General features: G+C 43.2%; 1 protein-coding gene across 7 annotated transcripts in view; it reads left to right on the forward strand.

Annotated features, from left to right (window-relative positions):
* The window catches only part of CMKLR2 (chemerin chemokine-like receptor 2), a 47,472-nt gene extending 27,430 nt beyond the window's left edge, over window positions 1-20,042 (forward strand). For 5 of the 7 annotated variants that reach the window (XM_054043208.1, XM_054043207.1, XM_054043210.1 and 2 more), the window contains 2 exons: window positions 1,549-1,685; window positions 16,791-20,042. In XM_054043208.1, the coding sequence (XP_053899183.1) occupies window positions 16,807-17,871 (1,065 nt within the window). In that variant the 5' untranslated portion in view covers window positions 1,549-1,685; window positions 16,791-16,806 and the 3' untranslated portion in view covers window positions 17,872-20,042. Of the gene's footprint in view, window positions 1-1,548; window positions 1,686-9,047; window positions 9,090-16,790 lie in introns of all 7 variants that reach the window. The other 2 variants (XM_054043209.1, XM_054043211.1) reach the window with 2 other exon arrangements.
* The last annotated feature ends 3,107 nt before the right edge of the window (window positions 20,043-23,149 follow it).

Consider the following 23,149-nt stretch of genomic DNA (forward strand, 5'->3'; position numbering starts at 1 on the left):
TCGTTCTAATGAACAGATACCTGGCTGACTTTCACTCACTGGCTCCAAGAGCATTTTGTTTTAAATCCAGTCACTCAGAAGCTAACAAATTCACAACAGTGCAGGGCTGCCCCTGTGCTCTGTACTAAAGGGAGAAGAGGGTGGAAGGCAAGGCCTTCTCCTCCAGCACCCTGCGACACAGCAAATGCGATATAAAAGAACCACACTGGCGCAGTGTTTACTGACTACATAACAGGCCTAACTCCATATATACACTACTGCTACGGTTGCCACATCTGAGGTACAAAAACCAGGACATGCCGGATGATTCTGAGTCCATAAAACTGGACAGCTGGCACTGCATTGAACATCCTTGCAGATATTCCAGGACAGCTACCTCATAAAAAGGGGCAGTTGTTGGAAAACCTGGACAGCTGACAATCCTATGCTCTGACACAGCTTTGGTGGCTTCTGCAACAGAAGACAGTGAGGGTCAATAGAGGGCTCGAACTACTTTAAAGAGCTATTACTCCATTCCTATAACTATATACCCTCAGCCCTGACCCCAGCATGCCCCCTTTGCTGGGGCACATGCAGGGTGGCAGGAGCATAAGATCCCACATCAGCCCTAGGATGCTCCTGTAACTGGGAGAATTTTCCCCTGTCTAGTTACAGCTCCAATACAGCCCCTTACCACCACCAGACTGGCATATGGAGGCTTTACTTTACTGCACTAAGATCCTTCAAACAAAATGACCAGCTCTAACTCAGATGTAACTTTTCTCCAGCAATGGGGCTCAAAAGGATACCTATGACACCAGTTGTTGCAGCTTAGGCTTGCAAAGTTGACTCAGTTGCAGGTAAATCCAGAGAGGTCAGGGATTGTAGCTCTCTGCCATCCCCCTCAGCAGCAATGGGTCCAAAAGGGTTGCAACTCCCTCGTAGCTCATTCCCCACAGAGTCGCCATCTTTCCTTCTTTGACTGCCTTTGGCTTCTCTCTGAACCTGTTCCCCCCGCCCTCTCTTCTGCAGCACTCATCTGCCAACCCAGTCAGCTCCTGGCCAAACACGTTATTCCCAACCACCAATTTTTAGTTTCTCTGGCTGTTCCTCCTGCACTGGTAGATGTGGCTAGATCCTTGCCCTTCTGGTGCAAGACTCTCAGGCTTCACCCACAGGCTTCTGCAGAGGTGAAAGAGAAGCACACAGAAAATATTCTGCATCTCTTTTTCTACCTTGGATCCTACTCATCTGCTCGTGGTTCCTTGGCCAGAGGAGCATTTTGCCTTTCAATAGAACAGAAGGATAACATCATTAATTCTTATATTTTTGCCTGACTGAAGCCATTGAGTGCTGCTGTAATAGCAGGCAGAATGTTCATGGATTCGTTATTGCAAGCCCTTTAATACTGAGGTCCTTGCTCAAGTTTTATGTATAAACTCCCCTTGACAGTAGTGAGGTTTTGCCTGCATAAGGATTGAGTGGGTGGGTTGTCCCAGAGACTATAGTAGATGTTCCCCTTATTTATTTATTTATTTGCTTGGACTCCTATTTTGTTCCCTTGGGCAGGTTAACTCTGGCAAGTGAAGTTCAAGGCATCTGAAAAACACCCCTGGACAGCACACTCAGAGAGAAGGGGGAGTAGTGGTGTGTGAGTTGGAGCACTGGGTTATTGCCCACTTCTCAATTACGTCTCTCTTTCATGCGTAAGTACTTTATGATGAGAGGAAAAGAGCTTTCACTGTTTAATTTACAGGATCTGTGGCCTCCTACTAGGACCACAGGAAGATTAAGGGGGACACAGAGGAACTAGATAGTTGGAGACCTCCTTTGACATTTTGCCCTGTCCATCTTCGCTATCTTCTCACTTCTCTCTTGTCTTTTCCTCCCCTTCCTTCAAAATGTTCTTTCCTCACCATCCTCCCAACCTCCCCTCCTGTTCCTCTCCCCTGTACTTCCCAGTAAATAGATATTAAATAGTCACCAGTACTGAGGGCCACCAGCTTTCTTAACAAGGGTGTCATTTGCTATGGGACAAGGGGGGCAGTTACCCCCCAGCCCTGGTTTCCCCCCCACCCCCCCGACTTTTCATAGGTCTTTGTGCTCCACCTTCCTCCCCCAACTTTTGCAAGATACAATATAATCACATAATATTTTATATGCTGACACAGATTTGCCTCCCCCAGAATTTTTCAGAAAAGTTGCCCCTGCTTCTTGAATATACTTAAGACGTTTCACCCTGAGTTCAAACAGTGTGGTCTAGTAGGCGCTAAACTGGCATTCAGGGGGCACAGATTCTATTTGCATCTCTGCCACTGACCTGCTGTATGACCTTGGGCATCACTTCTGTCTCCACTGCCATCCTTCATCCGTCTGGTCTGTTTAGACTAGAAGCAGGGCAGGAACTGTTTCTCACTATGCGTATGTACAGAACCTTACACAATGAAGCCCTGATCTCAGCTGGTGCCTCTGTGTACTCGTCTCTAAACATTAATCTCCTAAAACAATTGTGATCATGGCACTGTACGCCATCTGAAGTCTGCCAGATGAAAAAGCAGGGGGAGCAGTGGTGATTCGTGAACAGCAAAGCAAACGCAGCTGTTTGCAGTGTAATACTTTATCCACCTGACTCTTCATCCCAGGTGAATGAACTCAGCCTCCTACAATCTCTGGGAGATGGTGAAGAAGTATTAGCTCGCAGGGTGCCCAGCACCCTGAACTCCCATCTTTAGAATTGTTCAATACCCTGCAGAGTTGATCCCTAAGTGAGAAGGAAAGTGAAATACCCAAGGAAGCCTGTGGCAGAACCAGGAATAGGGCCTAGATTTTCTGGGGCCTAGTTCTCTGCTTTAACCACAAGTCCATCTTTTCTCTTCAGTGGCTGGGAAAGCTGCCAGTGCCATGCTAGGCTGGGGGGCTGAGTAAATGTCTAGCCCTCCTGGAACATGATGATTGATAAAGAAAGTATGAAAGAAACCTTTGTTCTTGATGGATGTCCTGGGGCCTTGTACAATACATGGACCCTAGACATAAGCCCCTTCTGCTCCCCACCCTAGCAAAAGGATCTGTATAATGTGAAAGCACCTGTTCATTGAACAGGTATAATCACGAGAAAAGAAACTGCTCAAAGCAATGTAATGCTGATATAAGTACTAAACAAAATCCTATTTCATTGCTGGACACCAACCAATTGTAAAGCAAGAGGACTATATGCCTCCCACCCATCACTTAGAGAGTCATGGGAAAACATTTCCTGCACTGTTCATCACGCTTGATCAGAATAATGACATCACAGCAGTTAACTGATTGTGTTGCTCAGGTGCTAAGAAATTAAACAGCAGGTAGCTCCATCAGGAGGGAGTGTAGGTATTGTGGCTGTGATCCAAGGAAGGGATTGCTGGGGCTCTAGGATGAATGGAAGGCACGCCCAACCTGTTTGAAATAATCATTCATGTGCATGCCACTGTGCAGTAATCTAAGTAGGTTCATTAGCACGCCACAGCTGGGCTTTGTCAGATGGTGAGTGGATTAGTTGACTCTGTGGCACACCCTGGATCTGTGGAACACCCTGCACCAGGAGTGTGGGATTTACTGTTGAGATGGTATGGCTGTGAATTCACATGCTGTGTGTCTCTATCATACGCTTACTGGCTCTGAGCTGGCAAACCATCCAGAAACTGCAGCTGCTTTCCAGGTGGATCCAGTTTCCCCATAAAGGACAGTAAGAGTGGGAAGGGTTAGGGCTTTCTATAATATAGCATAACCTCCTCTCAGGGCAGGAACATATAGTCTCTGAAGAGGAATGTCGTGACTCTCTCCTTCCATTGCAAATGAGGGGTTAGTGTTTATGTTTATAAAAGAGAGGAGGGTCTTGTGGTTTGGGTACTGGACTGGCATTCTGGGTTTAATTCCTGGTTCTATCTTAGGGCTTCTTGTGTGACCTAGTCACTGAAATCTCTCTGTGCCCCAGTTCCCTTGGGGATAACGTACTTCCCTTGTGAGGTGCTCAACTCCTATAGATAGGGCATGTAAGTACTTAGTTCTGGCACGTAGCATGTACTGTAAGCACAATGCTATATTTCAAATTGCAATGGCCCTTTCCCCCTAAACTCTTATTTTTAGACACTGTTGTAAAGGTTCTCATGCTTTATTCACAATTAGGCTACACTTTAATGGAGATTGTCTCATGGCCATCTCCCTTCCTGTTCATAATCAGGCCGACCACTTCTATTATTCTTGATCCCGTAACATACCTGTAACAATTACAGCAATTCCATACATACAAAAGTAGTGTTAGGAAGGTGTTTGTATATATTTTTTTAACATGTGGAAGCAAGGAGGAGCCAACACCATAGACCCAACCAGCTTCCACAAACCACCATCAATCATTCCATGGATTTGGAGAATTCCTGCCTTATTATATTTTCTGGAAGTCTCAGTGCTTGGGGCCTGTGTAAAGATAAATCACTTCTGATAGTGTCAGAATTACGGCTGTGGTCATCTGAGTTCCCTGAGTATGGGAAAGATACATTGTTCCCCTGTGACAAGTGGTCAGATGACTTCTTGCATTCAGGTTAGGTCTGCACTAGAAGCTTTTGCTGGTATAGCAATGCCAGGTTTTTTTGGTGGGGAGAGGGGGAATATTTGTGGTATGTATTTTGCTTGTTGAACTAGTATAAGCTAAATCATTAAAACTTTGCCAATAAGTTGTGTCTACACTGGGAGGATTGTCAGTTTAGCTACACTGGTATAACTATACGGCAAACTTCTTAAAGCTTAGACCTGACTTTTGATGCCTGGCAAAACAGGTTTGTGTTTTGAATATGGCAGATATGTAGGTAACAGAGCATGCCTGGCCTTGTTCAAAGAAAGCTGCTTTTGACATAACAGCATTTAGGAGATGTGGAAATAACACCCTGCATATGAGCATGGGATGCTCCTTCACTCAGAAAGATGTAATGAAGAGACTGTTACAGGCATTCAGACCTGTGCTTGCCTGAATGATTGATTGCAACTTACCCATGTCTGTAAGGGACTCTATTTAGCCATTTTGTCCATTGCATAGTCCATTCTAGTTGTCCAACTACAGGCTATGCAATCACATCATTATCAGTCATCTAGCATAGGCTAGAACAGTAATCTTGATTACTATTCACATGACAAATGTAGTGGGCCTGATTCTGTTCTGCACATACTCGTGTTACACCTGTCACTCCATGACTTCTGTAGAATTATTCTTGCTTTACACTGGAGCAAGTGAAATCAGAATGAGGCTCTACATCACTAGATGAAAATGCAAATTCCAAATAGCTTTATAATGATAAGTCTGAGTCTGCTCCATCTCTCATATCTTCTTTTGACTCTGAGATGCTATATGTACGGCAACATTTTTGCCAAACTGAGATTTCTAGCAATTTACAGTGTCTGCAGTGACGACCTGGGTCTCACGATGCAAAAACCAAGGAAGCTGAATCACTGTCCCAACCCAGCTATTTAAAAACCAGGGACGCCTCTTCTAAGAAATATTTTTTTCTTAGTTAAGTACCTGAAACCAAATGCAAAATGAGATTCATTCCTCTTTGTTTTGCTCTTGTTTATGGATAACATGCACAGCTGTCCATGCATGGGAGTTTGTAATCTCAGCAGTAATCCTGGTGGGGTTTACAATCTCCACAGGTGCCTTTGTGAACCTTTGTCAAAGTTCCCCTACCTTTAAGTAGCCTGGGGGAGCTAAATATCTCTGACAAACTGTACACAGCCCACCTGCTCTTTGGAGAACTTTGTGGGTGAACTTTGTGGGGGACTTGATATGTTCCCTTTTTTGGGGAGGAGAATTACTCCCTAAATAAGCACTTCAAATTCTCAGAGAGTCTGAAATAGTTTGCATTGACATCTCTTGAGTGAAACAGATTTCTAGGCCAAAATCTGTCTGAGACCTGGCATGGCCAACAAGCATCAGACAACCTTTTGAAAATTTTAGTTGCTTTGAAGATCTGATTCACCTCTGTAGCCGAGGGCTCCCAAGTCCAAGAACTTCTGCAAATTCTCCGCTAACCACAGATCACACATGTGGAATTTGAAATGACCAGGACCAGCTCTTACATTCAGGTGGAGCTGTCTGGAATGGAGCGCTGGTAAATATTTTCAAACCCTCAGGGCTGAAGCCCCGAGCCCTGGCGTGCCTCCCGTGGGGCTGAGGTCTTGAGCCTCAGGGCTCCAGGAAATACTTTGTGAGAATTTAAGCCCTGTCCAGGACCTTTCATGATTATTTAGAAGAGGGTCTCTGTAATACAATTCTTGTCACAAAATTAACAGCAGAGAAACAGCCAGCACTGCTAGTTTCAACTTTCTTGTGACAGGATTTACCATTGTGACCTCTACAATCAACTTTACTGGCCAAACCTTCCCCCAAGCAAATGCAGTGACCTTGGTTTACAAAACTGAATAAATGGACTTGCCACCCATATATTCATGTTCATTTTTAAGCAACACAGACTAAAAACACACATTCACTTTACCATATCTATTGATTTTAAGAGATGAGAGCCAAATCTGGGAGATGGTTGCAGCCCAAATTCCTAGAATAAGATACCTGGATAATTCACTAGGGCCCAAACGTTGTTGGTCTTAGGAGAACTTTGATCCTTTAAGAAGACTTCACACAGTACAAAATGAACTGAAATTGTGACTGTCCGTTTGTCATCTGCTATTTTAGACTGAAAACCATAGTCTGATTTCAACACTGAGACACAGAGAGGTCAAGCGACTCCCCCAGATCCAACAGGAAATCTGTGGCATAGCCAGGAATAGAACCCACAGGGCCAGATTCCAGGTCCCATTTTATAACTACAAAACCCATCTTTCATGTGACAGTGAAAAACTTTTAAATAAAAACAAAAGATGACCTGGTGGATAATCAGCTGAACACGAGCTCTCAGTGTGATGCTGTGGCCAAAAGGGCTAATGTGATCCTGGGATGGATAAACAGAGGACTTTTGAATAGGAGTAGAGAGGTTATTTTACCTCTGTATTTGGCACTGGTATGACCGCAGCTGGAATACTCTGTCCAGTTCTGATATCAACAGTTCAAGACGAATGTGGATAAATTGGAGAGGGTTCAGAGAAGAGCCACGAGAATGATTAAAGGGTGAGAAAACCTGCCTTATAGTCTATTTAGTTTAACAAAGAGAAGGTTAAGGGGTGACTTGATTACAGTCTATAAGGGCCTACATGATGAATAAATTTTTAATAATGAGATTTTCTGTCTAGCAGAGAACGGTATAACATAATCCAGTGCTGGAAGTTCAAGCTAGATGAATTCAGACTGGAAATTTTGAATGATGAGAGTAATTAACCACTGGAGCAATTTACCAAGGATCATGGTGCATTCTCCATCACTGACAATTTTAAAATCAAGATTGGATGTTTTTCTAAAAGAAACACTTTAAGGTTTTGGGGGAATTCTGTAGCCTGTACTACACAGGATGTCAGATTAGATGATCACAAAGGTCCCTTCTGTCCTTGGAATCTATGAGTAAATGTAAAAATGGGTTATCTACATAATTGAAGCTCAATGGGGGTAACACTATGAAAGTAACTCCAGACACTGAGTCAATGGAGCTATGCCATTGCTAATTTACACAACAGTTGAGAATCTGGCCTTGGAATCAGCTGAGGAGCGGTATAGAAAAAGCACTGTCTGTGGCACATGGTAAAATCTCTTGGGTACTAGAAACATTTATTAATACTTTGCATTTCTTTAGCTCTTTCTAGCCAAGATCTCAAGGCACAAGCATTAATGAATCCAAGCTCACAATGCTCCTCTGAGGTAGCTTAATTATTATTCTCTCTTTTACAGACAGGGAAACTTAGACACACAGGCTAAACATTTTCACACTTGGTTGCTTAAAGTTAGGCACCTATATCTACAGTTAGTTAGGCAACCAAATTAAAGGGACTCAGTTTGTGGAGGGCCTTTAGACCTCAGAAAGTATGAATGGACAACAAAGAGAGCAAGTGTTCTGCCTGCCCTTTGCAGAAAGGATTTGTTTACTGTTTAAAAAACCTCTTGACAGACATAATCATTTTTTAAACTTGGTCGGTTTCAATGCATTAAAAGCAATTTTGTAACTTGTACTCATCCCTCAGTCCTATCGGCCAAACTTCTAACCACATTTTCCTGTTTATTGAGAAATATTTTCCTCTCTCCGGCTGATCTGTGCAACCAAAAGCCCAGCAGGGCGTGAGCCTGCATATTTGAATGTGTCCAAACCCCACCCCTACCACACTCTGGCAACTGGACATGCACAGTCTAGAAAGCCCTAACAACAATCGCTGTCCAGCGGCCTGCAATCTTTATTGCACCTCTTTTTGTAGATAGGTTCTCTCATAGACCTATCAGTTTTCACTGCCTCTGTCTAGCTCTTGGTGCTTCCCTTGGCTCTGTTTGGGGGCCCCCGCAGAGAGACAGGGCACTATGTACCATGTTAGGGGAGCCCTCTAGATCTGTATATGTAACTAGTTAAGGTGCCAGTAGACAGTCCTAGGTTTTGTATGACCAGTAGTCTTGTCACACACTGTAAATGGCTTCCTCTGGGCAGCTCTTTACATCAACTCTTGATGGTCGAATCAAGGACTGTCCACAGGCAGCAATGGCAACCCACAATCCTGCTCCCCCCCCCCCCCCCCCCCGTTTGTCTATCCGTCTATTAGCAGATGCACATTACGTATTTTTCTCACAACTCTCCTTCTTAAAAAACAACAACTAGGTTCTAACTCTGCAAACTCTTAACGCACATGGCTTTTATGAGACAGCTCACATGCGTTTGCTGGGTAGGGACCCCAGGCTTGTAAAAACCTTTTGCCTCTGGGAGAGTGGGGTAAGGAAAGGAGTTAGAGGTGAGGTACTTGGGCAAAGCATAACCTTGGAATTATAATTCCTCAAACCAAATTTACAATACTGCACATCACAAAAATAGGCCCCCTTTCTAGAGGGGTCTTATATTTGGTGTGTTTTGGTTCACACTAGAAGTACATAGATATTTGATAAATGTCTTTTCTCCTGTTAGGCAGCATCTCTGAAGATCTAAACATAGAAGGGACATTGTCAGGTAATTTAGTTTCCAAATTAAGATTTGGGAGTTTTAAGAGGCTTTACAAAACCTCATATTAAAATGCTCTTTCAGTATTATTTTTAGCTTCAATTTTAAATAAGTTGTTTGGATTCAAACATTTCCATGGGGCATTTGCAACTCAGATATTACTCCTCTGTGCTGGTACTTGAGAACCAGAAAGTGAACTGCTTGGTGACTGTAATGCAGAATGTAACCAGCAATAGATGGTCAAATTTTACTTTTAACTTTTAAAAAATTATTTCAGTTTAATCTAAGGTATTCTTTGTTATGCATGTAAAGGCATTTAAAATAAACATAAAGGGTCATCTCAGGATTTTTAAAAAATGTTCTCTTGTTGGCTCAAACTTACTCTTATTCCAGCTGTTAAGGGTACTGCTCATGTTTATAATGTTCTTCTTGCAGATGATATAATTTTTTTTGAAAAATGACTCAGCTGGGAGGTACTGGTATTTGTACAGATTCCATACCCCAGGGGGATGTATAATTTAATGACATAAATGTGGCTCACTTAAAACCTGAACAAATATATTTTTATAAACTTATATTGACCAGAATAACACACACAATAAAATTCCTTCAGACTGAGTAAACTAGAAGGGACAGAAGTTGTCACTCTCACTAGATGAAATGGGGTAGCTCTTCTTTATATACTTTATAACATGAATATATCGATATATAACATCCTTCTGCTTATTTTATACTTTTTCATCCATTAAAGACCTGATCCTGTAAACACTTATGTGTGTGCATAACTTTACTCAAGTGAGTAGTCCCTTTGAAGTCAAAGAGCCATGCAAGATGTGGTTCAATGAGCAAAATATCTCAAGAGCCTTTTCCTGCCCTACTTTATCAGGCAAATATTAATGGAATTAAAAAAATATGGAACTGGGCTCCAAATCTGCATGCTGAGTCTTAACTCCTTCCCAGAACTAGTCCTCGGGAAAATAATACAAATAAACTCACTCTTATTGCATCCAGTAGGCCATACATAGGCTGCTCTCAGTTACACCCATGCAGTACAGCTGAACTCAGCTGTAGGTGTAACTGAGAGGAGAACTTGGTTTCTTTTGATCGCAGCTTCACTAATGCAACAAATCACTCTTGATCTGCCAAAACAAGCCTGCTATAGTCATCTCTGCTGTCCATCAGTAGTTTAGCTGGTCTCACAAAATGAATGTAGTATTTCTAAGCCTCCTTTATGCTATTAAACCTTTCTCACTCTAAAACTCCTTTTACTATCCATTTTCCTTTATTTTCCTAGGCACTTTTTATTGTTTTTCCTGCCCTTCCTTTTTAGATTCTTCCCCCGAAAATCATGGTCTGATTGTAAATCCAGAAGCTGTCTCAATAGCGGGAAGTTGAGAAACTGTGTGTGGTTTTTTTTTTTTTTTTTTTTTAACCTGCGAAGCATTTGCTGCTGAGGAATCATTTCTAGTTATAGTGCTTTCTGTTGTTTTTTGGGGAAGCTTTAGTCACCCTTCCTCTTCTCCATCTGCACCCAGTTAATTTCTCAAGTCCCTCTTTGATGAGTGCACATGTCATATTTTCCTTATCTTTCCTGTTGGACATTACTTTCTGCTGGGGAATATCCTTTCTTTACTGCATAGCAATTATTCTGGTAGCTATCACTATAACTAAAACGATGAAATATTTCCTGTTTTTTTCCCACATTCTTCGAACCTTTGGCCTGCAACTTTCCATGCTTAGTCTTTGCCCAAAATGAAGTGCTCACCAGAGACCAACATATTTGTATTTTATCGAATGAAACTTGTGGCCCGATTCACCCGTGTTAGTCCATTTTTACTCAATGTAAGTCCATTAATTTCTACAGCTTGTCCCTCAGGTCTCAGTTCAGCAAAGGAGTTAAGCATATGTTTAGAATCATAGAATATCAGAGTTGGAAGGGACCTCAAGAGGTCATCTAGTCCAACCCCCTGCTCAAAGCAGGACCAATTCCCAGCTAAATCATCCCAGCCAGGGCTTTGTCAAGCCGGGCCTTAAAAACCTCCAAGGAAGGAGACTCCACCACCTCCCTAGGTAACGCATTCCAGTGTTTCACCACCCTCCTAGTGAAATAGTTTTTCCTGATATCCAACCTGGACCTCCCCCACTGCAACTTGAGACCATTGCACCTTGTTCTGTCATCTGCCACCACTGAGAACAGCCGAGCTCCATCCTCTTTGGAACCCCCCTTCAGGTAGTTGAAGGCTGCTATCAAATCCCCCCTCATTCTTCTCTTCTGGAGACTAAACAATCCCAGTTCTCTCAGCCTCTCCTCATAAGTCATGTGCTCCAGACCCCTAATCATTTTTGTTGCCCTCCGCTGGACTCTTTCCAATTTTTCCACATCCTTCTTGTAGTGTGGGGACCAAAACTGGACACAGTATTCCAGATGAGGCCTCACCAATGTCGAATAAAGGGGAACGATCACGTTCCTCGATCTGCTGGCAATGCCCCTACTTATACAGCCCAAAATGCCGTTAGCCTTCTTGGCAACAAGAGCACACTGTTGACTCATATCCAGCTTCTCGTCCACTGTGACCCCTAGGTCCTTTTCAGCAGAACTGCTACCTAGCCATTCGGTCCCTAGTCTGTAGCAGTGCATGGGATTCTTCCGTCCTAAGTGCAGGACTCTGCACTTGTCCTTGTTGAACCTCATCAGGTTTTTTTCTGCCCAATCCTCTAATTTGTCTAGGTCCCTCTGTATCCGATCCCTACCCTCTAGTGTATCTACCACGCCTCCTAGTTTAGTGTCATCTGCAAACTTGCTGAGAGTGCAGTCCACACCATCCTCCAGATCATTAATAAAGATATTAAACAAAACCGGCCCCAGGACCGACCCTTGGGGCACTCCACTTGAAACCGGCTGCCAACTAGACATGGAGCCATTGATCACTACCCGTTGAGCCCGATGATCTAGCCAGCTTTCTATCCACCTTACAGTCCATTCATCCAGCCCATACTTCTTTAACTTGGTGGCAAGAATACTGTGGGAGACAGTATCAAAAGCTTTGCTAAAGTCAAGAAATAACACATCCACTGCTTTCCCCTCGTCCACAGAGCCAGTTATCTCATCATAGAAGGCAATTAGGTTAGTCAGGCACGACTTCCCCTTCGTGAATCCATGCTGACTGTTCCTGATCACTTTCCTCTCCTCTAAATGTTTCATAATTGATTCCTTGAGGACCTGCTCCATGATTTTTCCAGGTACTGAGGTGAGGCTGACTGGCCTGTAGTTCCCCGGATCCTCCTTCTTCCCTTTTTTAAAGATGGGCACTACATTAGCCTTTTTCCAGTCATCTGGGACCTCCCCCGATCGCCATGAGTTTTCAAAAATAATGGCTAATGGCTCTGCAATCTCACCCGCCAACTCCTTTAGCACCCTCGGATGCAGCGCATCCGGCCCCATGTTTAAAGTTAAGCATGTGCATAAATCCATCCCTATTCAGTAAAGTACTTGAAGCCAATGGGATTTAAGCACAAGCTTAAAAATAAGCACTTGTTTAAGTGATTTGCTGAATAGGATTAGACTTATGCACATGCTTCAGTGCTTAGAGAGAGAGTGCAGAGCTGGTCTCATTTTCTTCATTATTTGAGAAATGGCAGAAAAACTTTAAAATGTCAAAAGGGGCAAGGAAAGAGTTATAATTCCTGTAGAGGCTATCCTGTCAGCTAGGCCGGGCCAGATTCAGTAGCATGCTATCTAGGTAATTATAGGTCCCTATATCATGCTACCCAAACTGTAACACATTTGTCCTCACAACACATTGTGAGGTAGGGAAGTGAAGGTTCAGGGGTTCTGAAGTGCAGAGAAATTAAATGACTTGCTTAGCGTCGCCCAGGAAGTCTCTGGCAGAACAAAAAACTGAACTCTTGCTCTCTTGAATTCCTGTCAATACCTTAAGCCACAAGACCATTTGTGTTCCACAGAGAGGGGCTTCCCATCTGTGAGGGGGTCACCCCAATCATGTATGCTAAGGGTTCTAAAGAGTCTGCAAAGAAATACAGTGTGTCAAACTTGCTCCATACCACTAGTCAATTTAAAGGGGTCTAGCTAGGGCATTTACAAGCCGAGCAGCTCAAGGGCTTTCTGTACGTAGCTTTATAATAAACCCTCCTTAGGATGAGCTGCATCAATTGCTTTGTTCCTTTGTGGCAGAAAATAAATCATTTATGTTGTCAGAATATTAAAGTTACCGCTGCCAGCCAGCCAAAGATGTTTGGTTCACGGTGCCTTTTGTTGTGACTCTTTTTCTTAATAACTGGTTTCACTACTATCGGCCTCACAAATTGTTTTCATTCCTGGAATGGATCTATGCCCCATCCAGCATCTCTATGGTAATTTCATGTTAAACGCTGGCAACGTGCTCCAGGACGTACAAGACACAAACAAGAACTCAAGGCCAGATGCAGATCTCATTTACAGCTGTGTAAATCTGGAGTCCACCACTTAAATCAAGAAATACTTTACGAGCACTTTTCTTAAAGTAGTTGAATTGGAACACTTCACTAGTTGCCAAGGAAAATTCAGCAACATATATGGCTTTAGTTTAATGACGCAATAAAAAAATCACCTCCCTTTTGCCCATTATAAGATATCTGATGGATCCCTTATAATGAGACTCCACTTTTGATGAACTTTGAATATAGGTAATTTCCTGTTTCAGCAAACCAAGAGAAAAGTGCCCCTTTTCGGAAAGAAAACAAATTTGGGCCAGACCCCAGCAGGTGTCACCTGGCTTACAGCTGCAGAGGCTTCACTGGAACGAAGTTGATTTACACCAACTGAGGACCTAGCCCACTGTTAATTTTTTTTTTATCTTTGTACAATAAACTCTTTAATATAGATTCTGATAGCCTTCTGCATGTTGCCTCACTCTATGAGCAGAACTATTGAAGTCAGTGGGACTCCTCATGGAGCAAAATGTTACTCAAGAAGAGCAAGGGTGTTCAAATCTGGCCCTAAGAAGTCTGGACTGTTTAGCTTTCTGAGCCTCAGCATTCCTCATTGTAAAATTGTGTGTCAGAGTGGAATAAACCCCTGAACTTTAAATCGCCAAACTACGACCTTGCTATTCCAGATCGTATTTTTAGCAATTTAAAACAAAACAAAACAAAAAAAACCAAGAAACTTGGCTCCCTAGCATTTTAATTGCACCCTTTCGCCTACACAGACGCCTGGCTCTTCTCTGATTTCTGCCACAGACGTCCAATAAAACCTACTTCAAACAGGACTGGGAGACAGAAGCTGTAAAATCCCAAACTCAAAAAGAAAGAATACTACTTTGCACTTCTATAAGGTCTTCCATCCGAGTATCTCCCAGAACTTTACCAACAGTATTGAGTTCACCTACTTAACATCCCATTTTGCAGGTCGGAAAACAGATGCAGAGAGATTAAGCAATTTGGCCAATATCAAAAATGATAAAAGGTTCAGAAAACCTGACCTAGGAGGAAAGGTTAAATAAACTGGGCATGTTTTTTTTTTGAGAAGGGGAGACCTGATCAGTCTTCAGATATGTTAAGGGCTGTGATAAAGAGGACTGTGATAATTGTTCTGTTTTAGGTAGTCATGGAGAAGTAATCAGTTTAAATCTCCCTTGTTGCAGATTAGTTTATATATTAGGAAAATATTTCTAACTATAAAGGTACTTTAACACTGGAATAGGCTTCTAAGGGAGGTTGTAGAATCCCCATCCCTGGAGGTTTTTAATAACAGGCTGGACAAACCTCTGTTGTGGATGATCTAGGTTTACTTGGTCCTGCCTCAGTGCAGGGGGCTGTGTCACATCCCAATGTCCCCCTCTCTCAAGGGGTCCCCTGGGGAAGGCAGATCAGCATGGTATCTTGTTAATGCTGTTGCAAGCATTGCAGGGCATTTTAGGAAGGGTCAAAGGGATGAGTGTGGAATGGAAGGTTCCTTTGCAGGGAGCGAGAGGCCAAGAGAGGAAAGGAGGAAAAGAGCAGAGAACGGGTTAACTTGACACTTCGGCTAGCTCCGTGTGAAGATAAGACGCCGGCCCCGGTCCCAGGTCATAGGTGTGATGAGAAATCTGCAGCTGCCCAGCCGTGAGAAGAGGAGAACGAAGTTGAGCAGGCCTGCAGAGATAGCAGTGAGCAGAGCCGGCTCCAGGCACCAGCTTAACAAGCAGGTGCTTGGGGCGGCCAAGGGAGAGGGGCGGCACCTGCGGCAATTCGGGGGTGGCAGGTCCCTCATTCCCTCTAGGTATTCCCTCTCATTCCCTGCTGATCGCGGCTTTTTTTTTTTTTTTTGCTTGGGGCAGCAGAAATGCTGGAGCCGGCCGTGGCAGTGAAAGCGAATCAGACGGCGAAGGCCAGCAGGGGGGAAAACAAAGTCTCTGGAGCCGGTGTGTTTTGGGAAGCCGAGGAGGCCACAGCAAGCCAGTTTGGGTTGGTACAAAGAGCACCGGGAACAGAGGGCCCTGGACGAAAACACCCCCAAAGGACCCCAGGACTTAAAACCCTCCTGAGAGCCAAAGCAAGGCAGAGATCGCAGCGGACACTGAACGACCCGTGCACGGGGCAAGAACTCCCCACCCCTCTTCTTCTTATGTTACACCCAGGCTTGGCCAGCCTCAGGTTGTGCGAGTGAGAGTATGAAAGTGGGTTAGGGCTGGGGCACTAACACTTTCTTGCTTCCTTTTAGTGATGTGGGATTAGTCCCAATGCTCACCGCTATTCTTTTATTAATAAAGCTTTAAACTTAGACACTTGGTGTGTTTCATCATCTCCTCCCCAAATGATTCTGCGGCCTCAGCCTGTTCACCTGAGGCCTCAGGCAGATTGGTAACAGAAATCAGTCACAGATGGAATTGATGACATCTCAAGGTCCCTTCCAGCCCCACGTTTCCATGATCATACAGGAAGTCAGTGGCAAAGTCAGGAACTGATTCCCAGTCCTGTGCTCTAGCCACAAGACAGTCCGGCCCCAGTATATTAAATAGTAATTTAAATTTTAATATAATCAGCTTTGGGGTTTACTTTCATTTCTATTTAAAAAGTACAAAGCAACACCTCCCAGTGAATGACTCTGAACGGTGATCCTGGAAACAAAGGGCCAGATCCTCAGCCAGTGTAAATCAGTATAACTATTGGCATAGGTGGGTTTGCACCCGCTGAGGATCTGGCCCACAGAGCTCAACCCATTTCCCAGACAGGTCAAGATTCCCAATGACTTCAACAGGAACAGGAGCACGTCCAAACTTACAGGGACATAAAAAATGCACTCATTTTAGTCTTGGGTGGTTGTTATTGTTGTTGTTTTTTAAGGGACTGTGCAAGATAATTTAGGTTCTAAATATAGCTTGTTTTGTTTATGGGTTTTTACAAGAATAGGACTATTAGAAAAATGACATATAAATTTGACAAAAAGACATCTTCATGGGACTTTTGTAAGTGTCATTGTAAATAGTTTCTTTGTCCAGATGTGAATGCTCCCCTGCAGTTTCTGCACCTCAAAGGGTAAAGCATTGTGCTAGCATTGGACAGCCAAAAAGTGATACACTTGAAGCAGTGAAACTCATTTATTTCTGATGTCCAAGACCTTGAATGAAATTATGGTGGTATTAGTAATACAGTTTTAAAAAAAAAAGCTTTTAAGATATGATTTGACCTAAACGTTTCCCTTTTAAGTTTTTCATTTCCTTTTCTCCACAGAACGTAGCCATACACTATGGAGTTTCCTGAAATGATGCTGAGTGAAAATTTTGACAACTACTCCTATCTCTATGAGTATGAGGAAGATGAACCACCCCAGTCCTATCTCAGTGTTGCACACATCATCTCTCTTTCCTTATGCAGTGTGGCTTTTCTCCTGGGGGTACCAGGAAATGCCATAGTCATCTGGTTTATGGGGTTTAAATGGGATAAATCAGTCAGTACCCTCTGGTTCCTCAACCTGGCCATTGCAGACTTCATCTTTGTTCTTTTCCTGCCTCTTTACATTACGTATGTGGCCATGGGCTTCCATTGGCCCTTTGGGAAATGGCTCTGCAAGACTAACTCCTTCATTGCTTTACTAAATATGTTTGCCAGTGTCTTCTTCCTGACCATCATCAGCCTTGACCGCTATATCCGCCTGGTACACCCAGTCTTTTCCAACAAATATCGGACCCTAAGGAACACCCTCATTCTGAGTGTGATTATTTGGATTTCAGCTGCTATTATTGGTGCCCCTGCCTTACACTTCAGAGACATAATTACAGTTCATAACTCCACTATTTGCTATAACAACTTCCATCCACATGACAAAGAACTCATTTTGATGAGGCATAATGTTTTCATTTGGGTGAGGCTTGTTTGTGGCTACCTCTTTCCCCTAGTGACCATGGTCCTTTGTTACTCATTTCTAGTTCTGAAGGTGAAGAAGAGAACCATGCTGACTTCCAGCAGGCTTTTCTGGACCATCCTTGCGGTAGTTGTAGCTTTTTTTGTTTGCTGGACCCCCTATCACATATTTACCATTCTGGAACTATCTGCTCACCATAATGAACACATCCATGACTTGCTTCTCAGCGGTATTCCCCTCTCTACTGGCCTGGCTTTCATCAACAGCTGCCTCAATCCAATCCTCTATGTTCTGATTAGCAAGAAGTTCCAAACCCGTGTCAGGGCGACAGTTTCTGAGGCACTAAAACTTGCAGTCTGGGAGGTCAGCCGGTCTGCAACAGTCAGTGAACAACTGCGGAACTCTGACAACAGCAATCTGGCTGTGCGGTATTGTGAAACCACTCCGTGACCAGCTCTTAAAAATCTTTCTCAGTGCATATAACCAGCAGTAGATTCACAGTCAAACAGATGTGTATCTTAGCTATGAACAAGAACAGTGGGTTGATTGCAATCAATTTAATGCTGTACCCCATGTTAGCTGGAATTTTTTTTATTTTTTTTTTAAGGCTGCAGAATTTGGATAGGATGCTAGTTTGATGTATAAAGGGCCTGAGTCAAAGCCCACTGCAATCAGTGGGATTCGGATCAGATAGAGGAACATTCCCACTATTAATCCTGTTGTGTAAATTCCAGAAGAGGTGTTGAAAGTGACACCTTCTCAACATAATCATATATAACAAAAATATTTCTTTGTTGAATTACGTAACACCTTGGATCCAGGAGTTCTCAGCCTGGAGCTCACACGCAGCTGTCAGGGGTCATGATCACACCACGCTTCCAATAGTGCTAAATAAGGAGAACTCCTGGTTAGATCCCAGCTAGGTGGAAGGGGGAGGAAGCCCAGTCTGAGTAGGAAAGGGGTTCCAATATAGAAAAGGGTCCCAAATATGGAAAAGATTGAACAAGTGCTGTAGATTATTAACAACAACTTTCTATGCACATAAAAATGAACAACCTTGTCCCCCCTTGCGCCATCTCTTCGCTGAGGCCTTGAGTTTCCTGTTAGCTCATGTATACCCAGTAAAGGTATATTTTCAGCCAGCTTGAATACATGTATGTACAAAACTATACACACATTCTTGCCTCAGCGTGTAAGATTAGGGCTGTAACATGGTTATAACACCATATGGCCTTGTCTACACAAGTAAAGTTTACAGTGTAGATGGGGCGCTAGATATAGATTCATGCATAATGTTCTTTTACACAAAATATTCTATCACTTTGAACTAGATTTGCACAAATATGAATAGATCAATATTGCCTACAGCCACATTTTGGTCTGAGTTCATTAGGCCTCATGAGCTGAGCAGTGTTAGTACTGGATCACCAGTACCATCTCAGAAATACACCTAAATGCTACGAAATATGATGTTGCTAATTGGTTAGGTACCACTCTTTCCTGAGTCATTACAGAACTAGTGCCTCAGCAAGGTGTTATGAGCTTTGTGCTGCGGAATATGCCTCAACCAAAAGTTCTACCCTCTCTTCTTTAGATTCCCTGGCATTTTTTCCTAAGAGCAGGGTGTTAACCTTCTGCTGTTTTTGAATACAGTATTCTTCACTTCCTCTCCTCGGCAGAAATGTACGGTTGCTGTCTGCTCTTAAAACAGCTCCTTTGTTCAACCCAAAGGGTTCTGGAAAATATAATCCAAGTATAGTCGATTTCTCAGTCTCAGGGGTAAGGCACATTGCATCAATTTTCTTTGATAGAGTAGTTGAAGCTCTTATTTTGCATAGTCAAAAGGGTTAGCAAAGAAGTCAGTAAATAATTTGATTTTTTTTTTTTAAAGCTGTGGAATATTCAAGAGATCCATGCTTAGTATTGTTGGACTATCATCATGGTTTATTAGGAACAGCAGTTCAGTGACCCCTGGGACAGGAGGACATAAACCAACATGTAGCAAGTTTCTTGAGCTAATAACAATCCTGAAATAGTTATAAGAGAGGTACAGATTTGAAGACAGCACAAGAATGCCAGTTACTGCCACTGGATAGGGAGAAAAGGACTGGCAACCTGCCCAAGTAATTCACACCAAGGCCCATGCATCATAACTACTGCATGAGCCACCTCTACAGGAGGAACAGAAGACATCTAAACAAAACCAAGGAAGACACAGCTCTCTGTTTCCTGAGGACAGTGAGATTGATGCTAATGGAGTCTGGACACTGATCAAAATGACAGATGCTTACTCAAGTCACTGACTATGGAAAAATGGCAGGAGCAGCAACTGCTAGGTGCAGATGGTGGAGCCATCTCAGCAGCTATACAGGCCCGTGCAGGATGAACTGTCATGAGACGGGAAAGCGGCTGTTGGATTGGAAAGCCAGCCTGAGATGAAAAGATAACAATGATTGACAGATGTCTGGATAAGCAGAAGAACAGTCCTCTCATCTGATCAGCTGCGCTGACATTCCTAAGCAGTCTGTGAGGTTTAGTACTTGGATTAGTTTGTGGCTGTTTCTTTTGCTGATATTATATGTGATTTTTCAATAAAGGGAAGCTGTATAGTAACCACTGGATTATGACCTCTCTCATGACAGTTTTTACCTTTTAAACTTTTGTAAGCCTGATCCCATCTCTCTTTCCACTATTCCCGGTTCTGTTACACCCGGAATTTACTGTTCCTTTCACTGATCCTTCTGGATCAGTGTGTTAGGGGCAGACATTCTTCTCTTCCTTCGGCTGGGAGAGCGATCTTCATTCTCCAAGACAAGGCCTGAACAATACAGCAGGAGCCTCTGTCTCTTGATTAGACCTGTCTGAATAACTGATTTGTTTGCTATCAGGTTTCTCCCCCCATCCCCAAATGTACTTTTTTGTAAAACACTTTGATTTGCTGAAAATTTTGAAAATTTTTTTGAAGGTGTGTAAAAATGAAATTGAAGGAAATTTCTAGTCATTTAGAATCAAAATGTGCACTGTTTAAATGTTTGAGGGACTTTTTTTTCAACTGGAGCAAATTAGTGAATTTGACACATTCATAATGGTTTGGTTAACATAGGAATCTCTTTCCCCCCCCACCCTACAGTGGTGGTCAAAAAACTGCCCAGCTCTACTTGAGGCACCTTGCACTGGAGAAAGAGGAGGGAGCTTGCCCTGAGGTAGATTAGAACATTAAACAAACTGGTGGGGGGGGGGGGGAAGGAGCAGCAATTTAGGGTGGTTTGAGAAGGAAGGGGTAGCAGCACTCCCTCGTGCATGGAGATAGCAGTGCGCCAGCTGCTTCCCTCAGGCAGACAGAATGGTCACAAGTGCTGCAACTACTCTGTGGAACCAAGAGGGCTAATTTCAGTTTTAGGGGTAGAAGAATCCACAATAATCCAGATTTTGATATTACTATGGAATTCTAATACACAGCCCCATCATGAAACAAGAATTGAGGGTTGCTCAGCACCTTGCATTTATTCCAACTGAGGGTACAAGCTGGCCCAGGAATTTATTAAAGATTGGCTATTGACTTATGAAGGAAGTTACTTCTCAAAGTCTTTGGAATTCGTGACTAAGAAATATACCACTTCAAACAAAAGTTCAGAAAACTAATCAAACTGTGGTTAACTGGCTTTTCCCAGCTCTATATATGTTATGGCAGGATTGTAGAATATTACTTTCCTGATTATTCCTAAATGCTTCTTCAACAGGCAGTGTTTACTCCTGTCCAGTACCAACTGAAAAACATGCCTAGAACCCATTATTTTACATGAGTCTCAATTCAGCAATATTTTCAGAGATTTCATAAAAATCTCCAGTACTTCTGCAGGAGCACGGTCAGTATTAAAACAGCACCAATCCACCAACAGTGCAGACTGACACTGCAGGTGGCTGGCTGGCATAATTATCTCCTGAAGTGTTACAATCTGCAAGTCACTCTTAACTGCATGGATCTATACTTTCAAGAAAACTGTTCAAAGGTCTAAGTAAAAGTAGTTTTTGAACAGCTGAAGTATTTTTGATAATAAAAGCAAGAGTATTGCAGATAGATCTACTGTCCCTGGTCATCTAAACAGTACCCCTGCCAGGCATCGGAATTATTTTTGCCCAGTCTCCCTCATTTTTCACAGCACCTGTGAGGATCTTTAAAAAAATGAGTTATGACAGGAACTACTAGGTGGAACATTAAGAAAACAAGGGCAGAGTCAGCATTAGATGTTTTTATACTAGTTCTTCCTTATTGGAATTAAAAGATTTTGTTAAGGTGGGGGTGGGAAGGCCTGTGATATGGTTTTATTTAATCATTTGTTGGGACATAGGGCATCCTTTATGGAGGATAACAAAATAAATCAAAAGCATTTGCAACCTTTTTCCTGTACAACAGCCTTTTGAACAAACAGAGCAACAAGTCCTGCCACCCCAGGTAAGCACCATGTTTCCAATAGAACTAGCAGAAGTGAAATGAAGATTTTAAAGTAAAATGTCAGATTTCCACATTAAATCTACCCCAGTTGCAATGAATGACATTACACTATAATGCTAGTTTCAGCTTCCAGGCAACTCAGTGCTTCACATTACCTAGCACTACAAAAGGGACTAGAAATTTCATTAATTAAAGGCTTATGAAGAAAACCCTAAACAGTCAATGTGCAGATTTACATAGTCCTGGCTGGGAAAGCATTCAGCTAGCATATTCCATCATTAGAATAAGTTTTGGGGAAAACAAAAAAACCACCCTAGGACCTCACATCTATAATAGCCACATTCAGCCCTGATACAAGCAAGCTGAACTCTGCTAAAGGGGTATCTGCTTATACAAGTGTTATATAGAAAACAAAAGTATGCAGTATCATGAGTGCAGCTTAACCATCCTTGGCTTTTTCACTGTAATACTCGTGGGATATGATATTTTTCCCTTCTGAAAGAGAATGCACTGTGCCACTTAGGGGTGTGGGCTTTGACTTCAATTAAAGCACAGTTCCTGTCCAAACAGATAAGTGAAACAAAATGAGGCAATATAAAGTTATTGAACTCCCTATTAACCCTTCATTATACACAAGAATTGGTTCACGAACCCAGTATTTCAGTCTACTTAGGCATTTAATTGAAAGGGATATGCTGCCCCAGTGTTCCCTCTGTCTCCCAACTCCATGACATGATTTTACATATGCAGTACAAAACTGCACTGGCTTTTCATACAGTCATATCACATTGCAACTTATTTGGTATCCATTATCAAACCAAGTCTGGACAGCATTTCTGCAGCTCGGATTGTATGTCCCTAGACCAGGGGCGGGCAAACTTTTTGGCCTGAGGGCCGCATTGGGTTTTGGAAAATTGTATGGAAGGCTAGTTAGGGGAGGGGTTCATGGCATGGTCCCCAACCCCCTATCTCCTCCTCCCCAACTTCCTGTCCCAATTGCCCCATCCAACCCCTCCTCTCATTCCTGACTGCCCCTCACAACCCCTGCCCCCAGTCAACCCCCCCATTCCCCACCCTCTGAGCACCCCGATCCCCTGCCCTCTATCCAACCTCCCCCCCCATTCCCTTACCGCATTGCCTGGAGCACCGGTGGCTGGCAGTGCTACAGCTGCGCCGCCCAGCTGGAGCCAGCCATGCCATTGCGCAGCACAGAGCACTGGATCAGGCTGGGCTCTGCAGCTGCCCTGCCCCAGGAGCTCACAGCCCACCGCCCAA

The sequence above is a fragment of the Malaclemys terrapin genome, chromosome 11 (assembly GCF_027887155.1).
Source record: "Malaclemys terrapin pileata isolate rMalTer1 chromosome 11, rMalTer1.hap1, whole genome shotgun sequence".
Lineage (NCBI taxonomy): Eukaryota > Metazoa > Chordata > Testudines > Emydidae > Malaclemys > Malaclemys terrapin.